Raw genomic sequence first — 16,828 nt, 5'->3', positions numbered from 1 at the left:
TTTCCCCTAGATTTTTATATTGTTAACAGTGGTAAACAGAAATTAGTGTTCCCTATCCTTAAGGCGGGAGAAGGCAATGGCACCCCACTCCAGTACTCTTGCCTGGAAAATCCCATGGATGGAGGAGCCTGGTAGGCTGCAGCCCATGGGGTTGCTAAGAGTCGGACACGACTGAGCAACTTCACTTTCACTTTTCACTTTCATGCATTAGAGAAGGAAATGGCAACCCACTCCAGTGTTCTTGCCTGCAGAATCCCAGGGACGGGGGAGCCCAGTGGGCTGCCGTCTATGGGGTCGCACAGAGTCGGACACGACTGAAGTGACTTAGAAGTAGCAGCAGCAGCATCCTTAAGGTGAATTTTCCTTCTAGTTAATTCATCATTAAAGTGGATTAAAGTGAAAGTCACTCAGTCGTGTCCAGCTCTTTGTGACCCCATGGACTATACAGTTTATGGAATTCTCCAGGACAGAATACTAGAGTGGGTAGCATTTCTCTTTTCCAGGGGATCTTCCCAACCCAGGGATGGAACCCAGGTCTCCCTCATTGCAGGCAGATTCTTTACCAGCTGAGCCACAAGGGAAGCTCAAGAACACTGGTGTGGGTAGCCTATCCCTTCTCTAGGGGATTTTCCTGACCCAGGAATCGAACCAGGGTCTCCTGCATTGCAGACAGATTCTTTACCAACTGAGATGTGAGGGAAACCCAGTTAATTCATCAACTGAGTAGCTATTGTGTGTAAGCTTCAGTGATTTAAAGGGAACCTTTTAGAGGGAAAGCTCTGAAGGAACAACAAATTAGGCTTATTTGTCTCCATATGTGTATTATGATTGAAATAAAATTGAAACCGAGGTCAGATTTTTTTTTAAGATCAAAAGGCATAGATTCAAATTTATGCTTGTGAACAATATATATGAGTCTTCTGTGTTATAAACTATATTTGACGTGTTTATTTTCCTCAGTAAAAATGTTAAAAGTATTAGCAGACTGTTGCATTGTGATTGTTCTTATGCAAAGTTGAAATTTCATGTATATGTAACTTTGATATGTAATGCAGTGATATAATAAATGAGGTAATCAATTAAATGTGTACTGGTAACATATTTCCATACAAATTTAAGCAAATATGTAATAATTTTATTATAATGAATTAACTTTTCAGGCCAGATCCTGAAAACTGGCTTTTGTTTACAGTTAGATATTTGGGAATTTGTAGACATTTTTGCTATTTGCTACATTAAACTCTTTATAGTAAAACCTCTTTACCATAAATATTTTCAGAATTAAAATGATTCCAAAGATATTTCAGTTACAAACATTAGGAAGTTTGCTTATCAGGTATTTGATGAGTATTGCTGATATTGAATATAATCATGTATAAATAAATGTGGAATATTTTACTTAGTATTTGGACAATAATTCAAAATAGTCCTACTTTTTCAACTTCTGTGAATGCTAAAGTATTCTAAGACTGCTGTTATATTGCTTATATGGCACATTATTGTTATTTAGATCATATTATACAGAATATATAAATCACATGACCTTTATACTTTAGGAATTTACTTTCTAATATTTTTCAACTTGATAGTCTACAATTTAGTTAAGTAGTTATAACCTAAAATAGCTGTAATCTGAAAAGTTAATGTTTGAGTCAGTGCCCTCTAAGAGTTAATTCATTATCAAAAATGTTCCAAATCTTTGGCATCAGTAGACTTCCATCTTCTTTCTTATTAAAATTGTGTGTGTGTGTGTGTGTGTGTGTGTAGGGCTTAATTAAATAAAAAAAACTGCCTTAAGTGCTTTGTCTGTGTACTTTTGAAATTAGAACGTTATGTATTGACAGTATCTTCTGGTGATACTCCACTATGTACATCTAGTGGATTTTTCTTTTTCTTTCAGGAATTGATGCCAACATAAAAGATAGCTTAGGTAGAACTGTCTTAGACATTTTGAAAGAACATCCATCTCAGAAATCTCTCCAGATTGCAACTCTCTTACAAGGTAAATAGTATTGAATGATGGATGAGTTTGCCTTACAGTTAAGATTAAATTAAAACTGTCCTAGTTTTCTCTTGAGTTTTGAGTTAACATTTACTTTTGAATGACGTTACTATTTGCATTTTTTTTTCTGGTAGACTTTTAAACTAGAGAATAATGAATACCTTTTAATGTGTTATTTCTGTTTTTCAACTAAAATATTTTTTTCACTCAATATTAAAAAGTATTTTAAATTAAACCCTTATAATAAATATGTAGTTATGACTTGAAGGTATTGGGGCTATAAAGTGGTGATGATGAAGTATTATCTTACATTTGAATACTGCTTTAAGAATTTTCTGGCTTGGATTTTCTATTATTTTGTCTGATTTCTGTAACTGTGAGGTAGATCAATCAAATATTATTATTCTTCTTTTTGTACACAAGGGAAATTGAAGCTCCAGGAAGCTAAGTGACTTGCTCAAACATATATCCTATTCCAAGTGGTAGAACTGATATATAAATGCTGAATTAACAACAACAAAATTGTCCTTTGTTGAAAGAATACAGATTATTTGCTACCAAATCCAGTAATACAAGATAATTCAGTCTTACCAGCCTATAGGTTATTAAAGATCATTTGAGTATATATGTAGTTAGTTTTGGTTATTAAAATAGATCTGCTTAATGTTTGACAACCATCTGGGCACTATTTTTTCATTTGCAGGATACATACTTCCTTATTTGATTTTCTCTTTTTGCTTGGTGGTTAGGCCTGATGCGCAGTGTGTTCTCTTAAAGCTATGGATGTTTTTTCTTTCCTTTGCATTTAGCTCCTACACTGCTCAGTGTGGATTATTCCCTACAGTCATTATAGATTGGCTGTGAGTGTAATAAAGGGAGATGGGGTAGGTTTCATAGGATATCAGTTGAGAAGCTGAAGAGCAGCTTTGTCCTTCAGAAAGACAGATGAATTAAAACCAAGTTGGGCAGGAGACATGTAGATAACAAGAGTCCACAAAGACCAAAGAGGGAAAGAAAACAGACTCACTACAGGAGATCATTATGTTCTTTTCTCTCTTTATTTTCCAAAACCTCTCCGAAAACTTCAAGCCCCTACAATTTTCTTATTAATAAAGAAGTTAATTGCTAGTCAAGTGCTATAGAGATAAATCAGAGAAGAATACAAGTATGATTCTTCACATTAATTCAAATTAAAATCAAGTTGAATGAAAGCTGAAAAATAAAAGAGTGGTATGCAACCTTTAAATCAGTCGTTGCCTTCTAGGAACTTTGTATTTCATATTTGACTTTTGCCTCTAACTGAAGTTAAAAAAAAACTGAGACTTGTGCCTGATATATCTTTTTGGAGAAGCAAATAAATGCTGTCCACTGAAAAGGGGGCATGACATAATTACAGACACTTTTAACACATTGCATTGGTTCAACTTAGATGAAAATGTTATTATATAGGTGTTCTCTTAAATAGTCACGATCTGTTCATTAGGTATGTAAATTTGTGATAGAGTATTTGCTACTTCTTTGCATTTTTATAGTTATTGTCACATTTTAGAATGTGAACATTCTCTGCATTCCTGGTGTTCAATCACTGGCACATTTAATATCTTATGAAAAAGTTTGTCATTGCAGTAAATACAATTTATAGTAGGTAACATTACTGCCTGGGTCAAAAATTGTAATGATAGAATGCCATATGCTGCTTTCTTTTCCTAGCAGAATTTGCCTAGTAGAATTGCTCTTAGGTAGAAACTATTTGGATAATATGAAGACACAGGTGGTTGGCATGAAAGCACAAAGTGTCTTAACTGAATTTTAAGAAAAAAGGGTGCCTTCTGAATAAAGAAGCACAAGTTAAAGATACCCTTGGTGAGGAGTCTATTGATTTAATCCCTTAGAGGCTACAAACTGTGAGGAATGCCTTTTGGGCAATAGCAGATATAACTTGTTTAGATCACATACTTTTGGCTCATGCTGTATTTCTGTAAAATTAAATTAGCTTTCAGCATTTAAAAATCTAGGCTTTCAGATAACACTCCAGAGTTTTGGTTTCTCAAAAAATGCAAGCTTTCATTTTACTTCATGGCTGAACTTTAGATGGTGCATCTCCTCTCTGGTTAACCAGGCTCTGCAGGCTTTCTGTTTTTTTCTGTATCATTGAGATTAAATGTTAGTTGACATATATCCCTGCATTCGGATGCTGTTTTCTTTATGACTGAGAGAAAAGTAAGATGATTCTTATATCTATCTGTGTTTGCTACTTACTAGCTGAATAAACATGGCCAAGTTAATAATCTTTCCCCTTTAGTTTTCATCTTTAAAGCTGAAATAATAATAGTGCCTGTGTCATAGTTTTGAGAAGATTAAATGAGTTAATTTATATCAAATACTTAAAATAGCACTGAGTGTATAGAAAGCAATATTTAAGTTTTATTATTACTATCTCCTCATCAAAGTTGGAAAAATTAATGAGGTGCTGAATGCAGAACACTGCTTCAAGAATAATGCAAAAAACATTATTTTTTTGTTGAACTAAAGTTCAATATGCAATTATGTTTATCTCACAAGATTGTAATACCACTGCAAATTAAGCTTATCCCACTTCATTTATTTATGTTACCTGACTGGTTGTTATATGCATCTAAATTTTATATCCCTATTTATGGACATGGTCTATTCAAAGCATCAGTCAGAGAGTTTTAAACCTCCAGATAGAATATATTTAAGGAAACCAAGGATGTTATTGTATCTTCAACCGTACATTTATTTTTAAGGAAAGAATGTGACAGAAGTTTACTTTTCATGAAAAGGATTCATGAGTCTCTCCTGAAGTATTTTTTCTGTTTTAATTAAAAAGCTTTAAAGTAATAGCTCATCATGAAGATCTTTCACTTTGGTTTTTTGAAGTTTTTTTGAAAAACTTAGGATATGAAGAAATAACTGAAAAAGTGACCATCAAAAGTAAAACCAAGTTAGAGTTTTTAACATATATGAATTCAAGTATGTAATTTCAAAAACTTATATATACAGAATATTTAGAAGGCGTGGGAAGACCAACAGTCCTTGAAGAGCACATACAGGAAGATATGACACAAGAAACACATATTTCGTCTCCTGTTGAATCTCCTTCCCAGAAGACCAAAAGTGAGTAGCTAATTGCAAAACCCTTGAGATGATATTAGACTGTTATGCACAGTTTTATGTTGTATGTACAAAAGGGCTCAAACTTGTGAAAATTTAAGGTCTAATAATTAAGGTCTAATATATCTTATACTCTATATTATATCCATTATTCAGTCAATATTTATTGAGCTCCTACTGTTTATCAGACACTATTCTTAGTCCTGAGATATAGTGGTGATCAAAGGAAATAGCAATCCCTGCTGCCATGAAGCTTACATTGAGTGGATATTGCACAGCTGACTTTTTCCCCCTAAAATATTTTTTTTTAAGGTAGACTAAGAGATGGACCGTGAACTTCCTGATGTTCAAGCTGGTTTTATTTTATTTTTATTTTTACTTTACAACACTGTATTGGTTTTGCCATATTGACATGAATCTCCATGGGTGTACATGAGTTCCTAATCATGAACCCCCCTCCCACCTCCCACCCTATATCATCTCTCTGGATCATCCCCATGCACCAGCCCCAAGCATCCTGTATCCTGTATCGAACATAGACTGGCGATTCATTTCTTACATGATAGTATACATATTTCAATGCCATTCTCCCAAATCATCCCACCCTCTCCCTCTCCCTCAGAGTCCAAAAGTCCATTCTACACATCTGTGTCTCTTTTGCTGTCTCACATACAGGGTCATCATTACCATCTTTCTAAATTCCATATATGGTTTTAGAAAAGGCAGAGGAACCAGAGATCAAATTGCCAACATTCGCTGGATCATGGAAAAAGCAAGAGAGTTCCAGAAAAACATCTATTTCTGCTTTATTGACTATGCCAAAGCCTTTGACTGTGTGGATCACAAGAAACTGTGGAAAATTCTGAAAGAGATGGGAATACCAGACCATCTGACCTGCCTCTTGAGAAATCTGTATGCAGGTCAGGAAACAACAGTTCGAACTGGACATGGAACAACAGACTGGTTCCAAATAGGAAAAGGAGTATGTCAAGGCTGTATATTGTCACCCTGCTTATTTAACTTCTATGCAGAGTACATCATGAGAAACGCTGGGCTGGAAGAAACACAAGCTGGAACCAAGATTGCCGGGAGAAATATCAATCACTTCAGATATGCAAATGACACCACCCTTATAGAAGAAAGTGAAAAGGAACTAAAAAGTCTCTTGATGAAAGTGAAAGTGAAGAGTGAAAAAGTTGGCTTAAAGCTCAACATTTAGAAAACCAAGATCATGGCATCTGGTCCCATCAGTTCATGGGAAATAGATGGGGAAACAGTGGAAACGGTGTCAGACTTTATTTTTTGGGGCTCCAAAATCACTGCAGATGGTGACTGCAGCCATGAAATTAAAAGACGCTTCCTCCTTGGAAGAAAAGTTATGACCAACCTAGATAGCATATTCAAAAGCAGGGACACTACTTTGCCGACTAAGGTCCGTCTAGTCAAGGCTATGGTTTTTCCTGTGGTCATGTATGGATGTGAGAGTTGGACTGTGAAGAAGGCTGAGCGCTGAAGAATTGATGCTTTTGAACTGTGGTGTTGGAGAAGACTCTTGCGAGTCCCTTGGACTGCAAGGAGATCCAACCAGTCCATTCTGAAGATCAGCCCTGGGATTTCTTTGGAAGGAATGATGCTAAAGCTGAAACTCCAATACTTTGGCCACCTCATGTGAAGAGTTGACTCATTGGAAAAGACTCTGATGCTGGTAGGGATTGGGGGCAGGAAGAGAAGGGGACGACAGAGGATGAGATGGCTGAATGGCATCGCTGACTTGATGGACATGAGTCTGAGTGAACTCCAGGAGATGGTGAAGGACAGGGATGCCTGGCGTGCTGCGATTCATGGGGTCGCAAAGAGTCGGACATGACTGAGCAACTGAGCTGAAGTGAACTGAACTGAAAAAACATATATCTTGAATGTAACTGCTGTTTGTTTTTTTTTTAAGAATAAATCATTGGGATGCTTTCTGAGTATAATTAGAAAAAAAACGAGTATTTGCGTGTAACCTATGAAATATTCATGTCCATATTTGATGCATATTATATGTCTGTTCCTTCTGTTATCCCTTTATTAGTTATATAATTTGTTTAAATATGTTCTACTGTTTGTTTTTGTTGAACCTAGAAAGTAGAATCTCAGCATTATTTCAATGTTGAATGAATTCTGTCACTAAAGTATAATGCCTGCAAATACTTGGGTTGAGGTCCCCAACCTCTAGAATCTAATGCCTGGTGATATGAGGTGGAACTGATATAATAGTAATAAGTGCACAGTAAATGTAATGTGCATAAGTCATCCCCAAACCATCCCCCCAACGCTGACTGTGGGAAAATTTTCTTCCAGAAACCAGTCCCTGGTGCCAAAAATGTTCAGGACCACTGTTCTAAAAGACTGTTGAAATTAAAGGCTATTATAGATGAATTTTGGGAATAGTAGTTCCAAATGATTTTATTTATTACATTTGTGTAAACCTTCAGTACTTATTTTTATTTTGATAGAGAAACAAATAGACAAAATTGGGATTTCTTTTTGTCTTTTAATATTATTGTACTAATTATGGTTTCAGTTCAATTCAATTCAGTCACTTTGTGACCCCCATTGACCACAGCACGCCAGGACTCCCTGTCCATCACCAACTCCTGGAGTTTACCCAAAGTCATGTCCATTGAGTCGGTGATGCTATCCAACCATCTCATCCTCTGTCGTCCCCTTCTCCTCTTGCCTTCAATCTTTCTCAGCACTAGGGTCTTTTCAAATGAGTCAGCTCTTCGCACAAGGTGGCCAAAGTATTGGGGTTTCAGCTTCAACATCAGTCATTCCAATGAACACCCAGGACTGATCTCCTTTAGAATGGACTGATTGGATCTCCTTGCAGTCCAAGGGACTCTCAAGAGTCTTCTCCAACACCACAGTTCAAAAGCATGAATTCTTCAGTGCTCAGCTTTCTTTATAGTCCAATTGTACATCATGCATGACTACTGAAAAAACCACAGCCTTGACTAGATGGACCTTTGTTGTTAAAGTAATGCCTCTGTTTTTTAATATGCTGTCTAGTTTGGTCATAAGTTTTATTCCAAGGAGCAAGTGTCTTTGAGTTTCATGGCTGCAGTTTCCATCTGCAATGATTTTGGGGCCCCCCAAAATAAAGTCTGTCAATGTTTTAATTGCCATGAAATGATGGGACCAGGTGCCATGATCTTTATTTTCTGAATGTTGAGATTTAAGCCAAAATTTTCACACTCCTCCTTCACTTTCATCAAGAGACTCTTTAGTTCTTCTTCACTTTCTGACATAAGGGTGATGTCATCTGCATATCTCAGGTTATTGATATTTCTCCTGGCAACCTTGATTCTAGCTTGTGCTTCATCCAACCCAGCATTTCTCATGATGTATTCTGCATAAAAGTTAAATAAGCAGGGTGACGATATACAGCTTTGACGTACTCCTTTTCCTATTTGGAACCAGTCCGTTGTTCCATGTCCAGTTCTAACTGTTGCTTCCTGACCTGCATACAGATTTCTCAAGAGGCAGGTCAGGTGGTGTGGTATTCCCATCTCTTTCAGAATTTTTCACAGTTTCTTGTGATCCACACAGTCAAAGGCTTTGGCATAGTCAATAAAGCAGAAGTAGATGTTTTTCTGGAACTCTATTGCTTTTCTGATGATCCAGCAGATGTTGGCAATTTGATCTCTGGTTCCTCTGCCTTTTCTAAAACCAGCTTGAACATCTGGAAGTTCACAGTTCACATATCACTGAACCTTGGTTTGGAGAATTATGAGCATTACCTTACTAGTGTGTGAGATGAGTGCAATTGTGCAGTAGTTTGAACATTTTTGGCATTGCCTTTCTTTGGGATTGGAATGAAAACTGACCTTTTCCAGTCCTGAGGCCACTGCTGAGTTTTCCAAATGGTGGCATATTGAGTGTAGCACTTTCACAGCATCATCTTTTAGGATTTGAAATAGCTCAACTGGAATTCCATCACCTCCACTAGCTTTGTTCGTAGTGATGCTTTCTAAGGCCCACTTGACTTCACATTCCCAGATGTCTGGGTCTAGGTGAGTGATCATACCACCATGATTATCTGGGTGTGAAGATCTTTTTTGTATAGTTCTTCTGTGTATTCTTGCTACCTCTTCTTAATATATCCTGCTTCTGTTAGGTCCATACCATTTCTGTCCTTTATTGAGCCCATCTTTGCATGAAATATTCCCTTGGTATCTCTGATATCTTGAAGAGATCTGTAGTCTTTTCCATTCTATTGTTTTCCTCTATTTCTTTGCACTGATCACTGAAGAAGGCTTTCTTATCTCTTCTTGCTGTTCTCTGGAACTCTGCATTCAAATGGGTATATCTTTCCTTTTCTCCTTTGCTTTTGGCGTCTCTTCTTTTCACAGCTATTTGTAAGGCCTCCTCAGACAGCCATTTTGCTCTTTTTGCATTTCCTTTTCTTGGGGATCGTCTTGATCCCTGTGTCTTGTACAATGTCCATCGATCATCAGATACTCTGTCTCTCGGATCAAGTCCCTTAAATCTATTTGTCATTTCCACTGTATATCGTAAGGGATTTAAGTCATACCTGAATCATCTAGTGGTTTACCCTACTTTCTTCAATTTAAGTCTGAATTTGGCAATAAGGAGTTCATGATCTAAGCCGCAGTCAGCTCCCGGTCTTGTTTTTCCTGACTGCATAGAGCTTCTCCATCTTTGGCTGCAAAGAATATAATCAATCTGATTTTGCTGTTGACTATCTGGTGATGTCCATGTGTAGAGTCTTCTCTTGTGTTGTTGGAAGAGGGTGTTTGATATGACCAGTGCGTTATCTTGGCAAAACAATACTAGCTTTGCCCTCTTCATTCTGTACTCCAAGGCTAAATTTGCCTGTTACTCCAGGTGTCTCTTGACTTCCTACTTTTGCATTCCAGTCCCCTATAATGAAAAGGGCATCTTTTTTGGGTGTTAGTTCCAAAAGGTCTTGTAGGTCTTCATAGAACCATTCAACTTCAGCTTCTTAGCATTACTGGTCGGGACATAGACTTGGATTACCATGATATTGAATGGTTTGCCTTGGAAATGAACAGAGATCATTCTGTTGTTTTTGAGATTGTATTCAAGTACTGCATTTTGGGATCTTTTGTTGACTATGGTACCTAGTCCATTTCTTCTAGGGGATTCTTGCCCACAGTAGTAGATATAATGGTCATCTGAGTTAAATTCACCCATTCCAGTCCATTTTAGTTCACCAATTCCTAAAATGTCAATGTTCACTCTTGCCATCTCCTGTTTGACTGCTTCCAATTTCCCTTGATTCATGGACCTAACAGTCCAGGTTCCAATGCGATATTGCTCTTTATAGCATTGGACCTTGCTTCTATCACCAGTCACATCCACAACTGGGTGGTTTTTTTTTTTTGCTTTGGCTCTGTCCCTTCATTCTTTCTGGAATTATTTCTCCACTGATCTCCAGTACCATATTGGGCACCTATCAGTCTGGGTAGTTCATCTTTCAGTCTCCTATCTTTTTGCCTTTTAATACTGTTCATGGGGTTCTCAAGGCAGGAATACTGAAGTGGTTTGCCATTCCCTTCTCGAGTGGACCACATTTTGTCAGAACTCTTCACCATGACCTGTTCATCTTGGATGGCCCTACACGGCATGGCTTAGTTTCATTGAGTTAGACAAAATGTGGTCCATGTGATTAGCTTGGTTAGTTTTCTGTGATTGTGGTTTCAGTCTTGTCTGCCCTCTGATGCCCTCTCTCAGTGCATACTGTTTTACTGAGGTTTCTTTTTACCTTGGAGGTGTTAGTACCTTACTTTCAGCAAAATAAACTTTCTGATAATTTTGTTTGCCATGTTTTGAGTTCTAGCACTATACTGGTTGTATTTTTATTATTTAGCATGAAGTTTTAGAAGTATTCTTTTTTGAACCTTCTGAAAAATTTACTCTCTTCTTATAGGTGAAACTGTGACTGGTGAATTATCAAAACTCTTGGATGAAATAAAGCTCTGTCAAGAAAAGGATTATTCTTTTGAAGATTTGTGCCACACAATATCAGACCACTACTTAGATAATTTGAGCAAGATTTCAGAGGAAGAACTTGGGAAAAATGGAAGCCAGAGTGTAGTAAGTAAGGGGGGAAAGAAGACAATATGTCTGTCTTTGCCAGTTCATTGTGTACCTGAAAACCATGGGATTTATGTGTTATCTTACCTTTCGATTTAGCTAGGGTCAAATGTCAGGCTCCCCATTGCGCTTCCCTGATATTTATTGGTGTTTCATTCTCACTGCATGTGTAGGGAAGAAATGCTTTGATAAATCACTTATGGTCTGTGATGATCTCACCACTATTAGACCCTTGTAACATATAAATTCATAATCCTTTTGATTATGTTCTTTTAGTTTTATTGGGCATAATGACAGTGGTTTCCAAAGAAAGAAGAAAACCTTCCTTTTGTCTTTTTTCCCTGTTTTCTCTGAGTCTAACACCATCTTGAAGAAGAAAGACATAGCTGAGCCATGAGTGTATACTTCCCACCCACTTTATAAATCATAGTAGGAGAGAGTCATTGTGGATAGTTTGACCTGAATATTTTCATAATCTTACACAAATCCCAATAGTTTGCATGCAAACTGTAAGCTCAGAATCTGAATCATGAGTAAGAGATTCTTGCTTAGTTGAATTTTTATATTGATACAATATCAAGATACAATATTGATATTGATACCATATCAGTCAGTTTAAAGTCAAGATTTTTATATCTGTCTTTAGTCCTAGAGAAGGATTTATAGGATGCATTGGTATTAAAGGAAATGCATTATTATTATGATATGAAACCTTTTATCACTTTTAGTACTTAACTTGTTATAGAAATATACTTTCTTCAAAAACTGGTAATAGAGTGGATTGTGTTAAGTATGGCATTTTATTGATGAAGGCTAAAACAAGTTTGCTAAGTATACTGACTGTTATGAGAACATTTACTTCATTTCGTTACTTACTATTACTTATAGTGACACTTTCCTAGGGTAGTATTTGCTAGTCTAGGTCCAAGGCCAGTCATACATTCTAGGCCTTTTTTTTTTTTTTTTCCTTTTACTGTGTTTCGAAAAACATCACATTATTGGCTCCAATAAAAGCTCTGTATGACTATAATTATTCATAATTGATTAAGTATATGTATAATGAAGTAAATACTTGTAGGTTTTCCCAAATGATATTTTTATAGTAATGAAATATTTACTGTACTAACTTTAATGTTAGGGCAAAACTCCTTGGTTTTTTTTTGATCTACAACAGACCTATGCTAACTCAAATTATAAACCAGTTACATTTCCACATTTCCTTGAAAGTTAATTAGAAATTAAGACATATTTATCCTACATAAACAATACATAGTGTTTAGGTCCATATCTAAAGATATCTCTAAAGTGGCTACTTCTGGTCTTCTTTTTCTCAACCCACAAATTTTTCTGAAAGACCTGATATTCTATACCAGTGGTTTCAAAACTTATCTTGTTATGTACCAGTAGTAAACAAATTTTAAGCAAACATCCCAAATGTATTTATTTATAATTTTTAAGAATATATGCTATAAATTATGGGGCATATACTATAAGAAAAATTTAAGTGAGGATGATAAAATGTAAAATGGATGATCTAATTTTGTTCTTTTATTCAGTTGGTATCTTGTGCACCCTAGGGTCTGCATGCTCTACTTGGAGACCATAATTCAACTTTATATCTTTTGAGTAGTGATGGCAAGGGCTTTTGGCATTGAGAGGGTGACATAATTTGGGGTGAGTGGTGGCCAATTTTTTTTTATAAGTCGAAGACTTTTTTTTATTAAAAAAAAAAAAGACTGTGACAGTACTAAGGGAGAAATGAATGCTCCTAAGTTGAACTTAAGTTCAGAATTCAAGCTTATATGTCCATAAAAGCTATCACTCTCTGTCCCTGTAGTAAAACTTTATATTGTGTTCTTTGAAAACATTATCATACGAAAATATTAAAGGTTACATGAAGCAGAAAAGCAGAGGGTACACATGAGTAAGAGTAAATAGTTCTATTTACCTGGGATAATAAAGTTCATAAAGGGGGACAATGGAGATAAGATTAGAAGATAGAATGAGTTCAGGCCATGGATGATTTTGAATGTCAGGCTGAGAAGTTTGGTATTTATTTTTTAGGAAATGAGAAAAATCTAAAGGATTTTAGATGCATAAAATGCATTATTGAAAGTTGACTTTCAGAAGTTGATTCTGGTAGAAACTTGTTATTGAATATTTAAAAAGCAATGCAATTTATTTAACTCTTCTCTACAGCCTGTGTTGTATTTGGTTAATTCCTGTTTTGTCGAATGTCTGTTTCTATTTATCAAGAACGTTTTTCCAAGTTTTTAAAATGAATTATACTCTCAAATTATACAAAAATTTAACTGAGTACTTATAGATCATATAATATAAATGGTCATTACAGTGTTGTGAGCTGTAGCACTTATAATAGCAATAATGAGGTGTAGTTTCTAACTTCGAGTTCAGAATTTCTGCTCCAAGAAGTCTTAAATCACTGTGTGTAGACAAGACTAATATAAAAAACAAATAAATATTATAAGGATTGGCATTTATTAGGTGCTTGCTATTTGATGTTTTAATGCTTTATATTACTTAAGCCACCTAATCCATACAGTAATCCTAATAATGGAGTTACAGAGTTGGACATGACTCAGCTGGTAAGTTACAGATCTAGGATTCAAACTCAGAGCCAATGTCATTAATTCCCAGCTATATTTCTTATAATAAATTACCCTGTAGCCTAAGGAAATTTTTTTTAAGGAAGAGATTAATGATTTATAGGTATTCATTGACATCTTCATGGAGGTAGGGAGAAATTAAATCACAATCTGGAGGAAGAGGAAATAATCTCTGCGCTTGTATTGAAATGAATGAATGGGAGAGAATTTCAGTCTGCAGAAACATAATGTGCAAAAGCCCAAAGGTAAGGCCTAGCACTTAAACTGAGGATAATTTACCATGAGAGTTTGTTTTGAAAAGTAGTGGAGAGTGAATCTGGATAAGTCATAATAATTTTTAACATTGACATAACACTTTTTATTAATTGATTTAATCCTCACACTAATCCTATGAGAGAGGTAGTATTACTCCTCCCATTTTAGAGATAAGAAAAATGGAGACACATAGAACTTGTCTGTCCTTCCTAAGTTTACACAGTAAATACCAGGGCCAGTCTGGTATTTATTGGATCTGGACAAAGGCAGTCTTACCACTCAACTATTTCGTTACAGAACAGCGCAGATAATTAGATTGGGAAGCTAGTCAGAAGTTTAATATTGATGTTGAGAATAACTCTTGAGTATGGGAGTCCATTTATGAAGGTGACATTTTTAGAAGTTAGAAGTGGTACCTCGATGTCAGATGTTCTGGGGAGAGACTCAAACAGTGATTCTTAGCAATGGTCGTACATTAGACTTATCTAGACAGCTTCAAAAAATGCAGACATCCTCAGGTACCATGGCAGAACAACTGAAACAGAATTGTTTTGGGTGATTCTGAACATTGTTCTTTAAAAAGCTTATACTAACATGTATATTATTGGTCTAGAGGACCAAAACTCTGCTAGGACCTTACTGAAGTAATCCAGGCCTCAGATAATGAGTCTTAACTGAGGTCTAGCTAAAACCACAGAATTTTGGAATTTTAGATCTAAATAAATCTCAGACTTCTGGTGCCCAGCCTAATTCTACTGTGCAGTTTAAGAGCTCTCGTGAAGTAGGGAGGTTTTAGTTCATCATTAAGGAAAATTCGAACTGTAGTTCAGCCATAATCATAAGTTGCAATTATTTCTATATTATAATGGAATGTTAAATGTGGAAAACACTTTTGTTTATTATTCACATTACTGGCTGAAGGACAGGCGTTTGAGTTCAGTTAAAATTTAAGTTTATACGATATGAAGCGTTCAACTTATTTGTTGTCATATGACAGATAATTCCAGAAGTAATTTAGAAGAAATCAAAGTAAAGCAAAATCTGTTGTGTAGCATTTATGTTTTTAATAAATATGTTTTACATATTAATGACTTGGCTTGAATTTTTTAGGTATTTTAACTATTCTTTATCATTTTAACTTTTATTGCCTTTTTTATCCAATAGAGGGCACTCTAATTCAGTAATTTAAAATATAAAACCAGCCATCTTATGTAAGAACTTTTATTTTTGAATTGGAGATTTTGGTTTTATTAAAATATTAGCCTTAAGATGGTAGTTTGAAAAATTTTACTAAAATAAGTGAATTAGGAATTAAATCCTTAAAGGAAGCTCAAGTTAAAAATTGCATTTTATCTTGCATAATTTTAATTCAAAAAGTCTGTTTTAAGTTCTTTTATAATATGCAAATAGAATCATTTTCTAAGTTGAATTAAGACATTATATAATCTAGAATGTAAATTTTGAAGAAATATAAATATCTTCACATTCTTTATCAACCCCTGAAACTTAGAATTTTGAAAGAATATAAAATTATCTGAAAAACATTTTCTAGTCACTTCATTTGTTTTCCCAAGTCATGTATCAGCTTTCCCTCTGTGTGTAAACAATGTACACAATTTTAAAATGTGAACCTACCATGCCTTAGAGAAATTTGATGATAGCATAAAGATCTTTAGAGCAAATTTCAGAATTTAGGTTTCAGGAAATCATTTTTTAAGATATAAATTTAAAAAGGCATTATTGTCTCACTATCCCATGTATCTAGGAAATAAATAAGAAGCATCAGGGATGAAATATGTATTTTTTCTCCTGAGGGGGAACCTAGACACTTTAGCAGCACCTAAAGGTTATTATTTGAATGGAGTTGTGTTGGCAAGTTTTGTGCAGTTTAACTCTGCATATATTTCTTTTATATTATTTCACTTTTATATTTTATATTTCTCTCATATTATTTCACACCCTGGCTTTTTCCTCCCCCTAATTGGTAATTATTCTTGCTGATTATGATGTGGCGCATAGTACTATACCGTATGCACATTTTGAAACATGTTTGACAGTAAAATATCTCTTAATCCTAAGAGCATTCTGTTAAATTATCCAAAGGCAGCAAACTTCCTTCCTAATCAAACTTCTATATATTTGAATTTCATGAAGTTTTGTGATCACTCTGCAGATATAACATCAGCCAGTCTTTGTTTTGATATTTCCATTCTTGGTGATCTCTCTATAATATCTAACTTGAATTTAATCTTCCCAACAGAAAACTCAGCTATTATCATTTCCCTGAGAATCTATATTTTTTCTCATGAGTTAACTGTTATGTTTTGTTGAAAATTTGATAATAATTCAACGTTCTTCTAACCTTGCTCTCCAGATAATGACGAAGTTATTTTTTGACAACTCTCAGCCGCTTGTCACATTGACCTCATTCATTTGCCATAATGCACCTGATTTGTAATTCTGTTTCATGCTGTGCATTTGAGAATTCTTGATCCTGTTTTGGAATAAAGGCTTTGGACAGCCTGCCATTGTAAAGGAATCCCATTTTGCTTCCTAATGCCAAAGGAAATCATTCTAGAGCCTGAGCTTAAAGAGACTCGTCAGTGGAGATAATTACTTATTTTTGTGTTCCGGGAAATGTTTTTCACCTTGAAGAGCAATTAATTCTAATAGAGTATTGAAC

At 35.3% G+C, this 16,828-nt stretch overlaps 1 protein-coding gene across 10 annotated transcripts in view; it reads left to right on the top strand.

The window, feature by feature from the left end:
• ANKS1B (ankyrin repeat and sterile alpha motif domain containing 1B) overlaps window positions 1-16,828 on the top strand; it is a 1,150,317-nt gene that overhangs the window by 177,981 nt on the left and 955,508 nt on the right. For all 10 annotated transcript variants that reach the window (XM_013964004.2, XM_018048142.1, XM_005680487.3 and 7 more), the window contains exons 6-8: window positions 1,901-2,002; window positions 5,027-5,140; window positions 11,097-11,263. In XM_013964004.2, the coding sequence (XP_013819458.1) occupies window positions 1,901-2,002; window positions 5,027-5,140; window positions 11,097-11,263 (383 nt within the window). The remainder of the gene's footprint in view (window positions 1-1,900; window positions 2,003-5,026; window positions 5,141-11,096; window positions 11,264-16,828) is intronic.

This window comes from Capra hircus, chromosome 5 (genome assembly GCF_001704415.2).
Source record: "Capra hircus breed San Clemente chromosome 5, ASM170441v1, whole genome shotgun sequence".
NCBI classification, from domain to species: domain Eukaryota; kingdom Metazoa; phylum Chordata; class Mammalia; order Artiodactyla; family Bovidae; genus Capra; species Capra hircus.
Note: the sequence above shows the minus strand (reverse complement) of the source record. Positions and strands in the feature narration are given on the sequence as shown.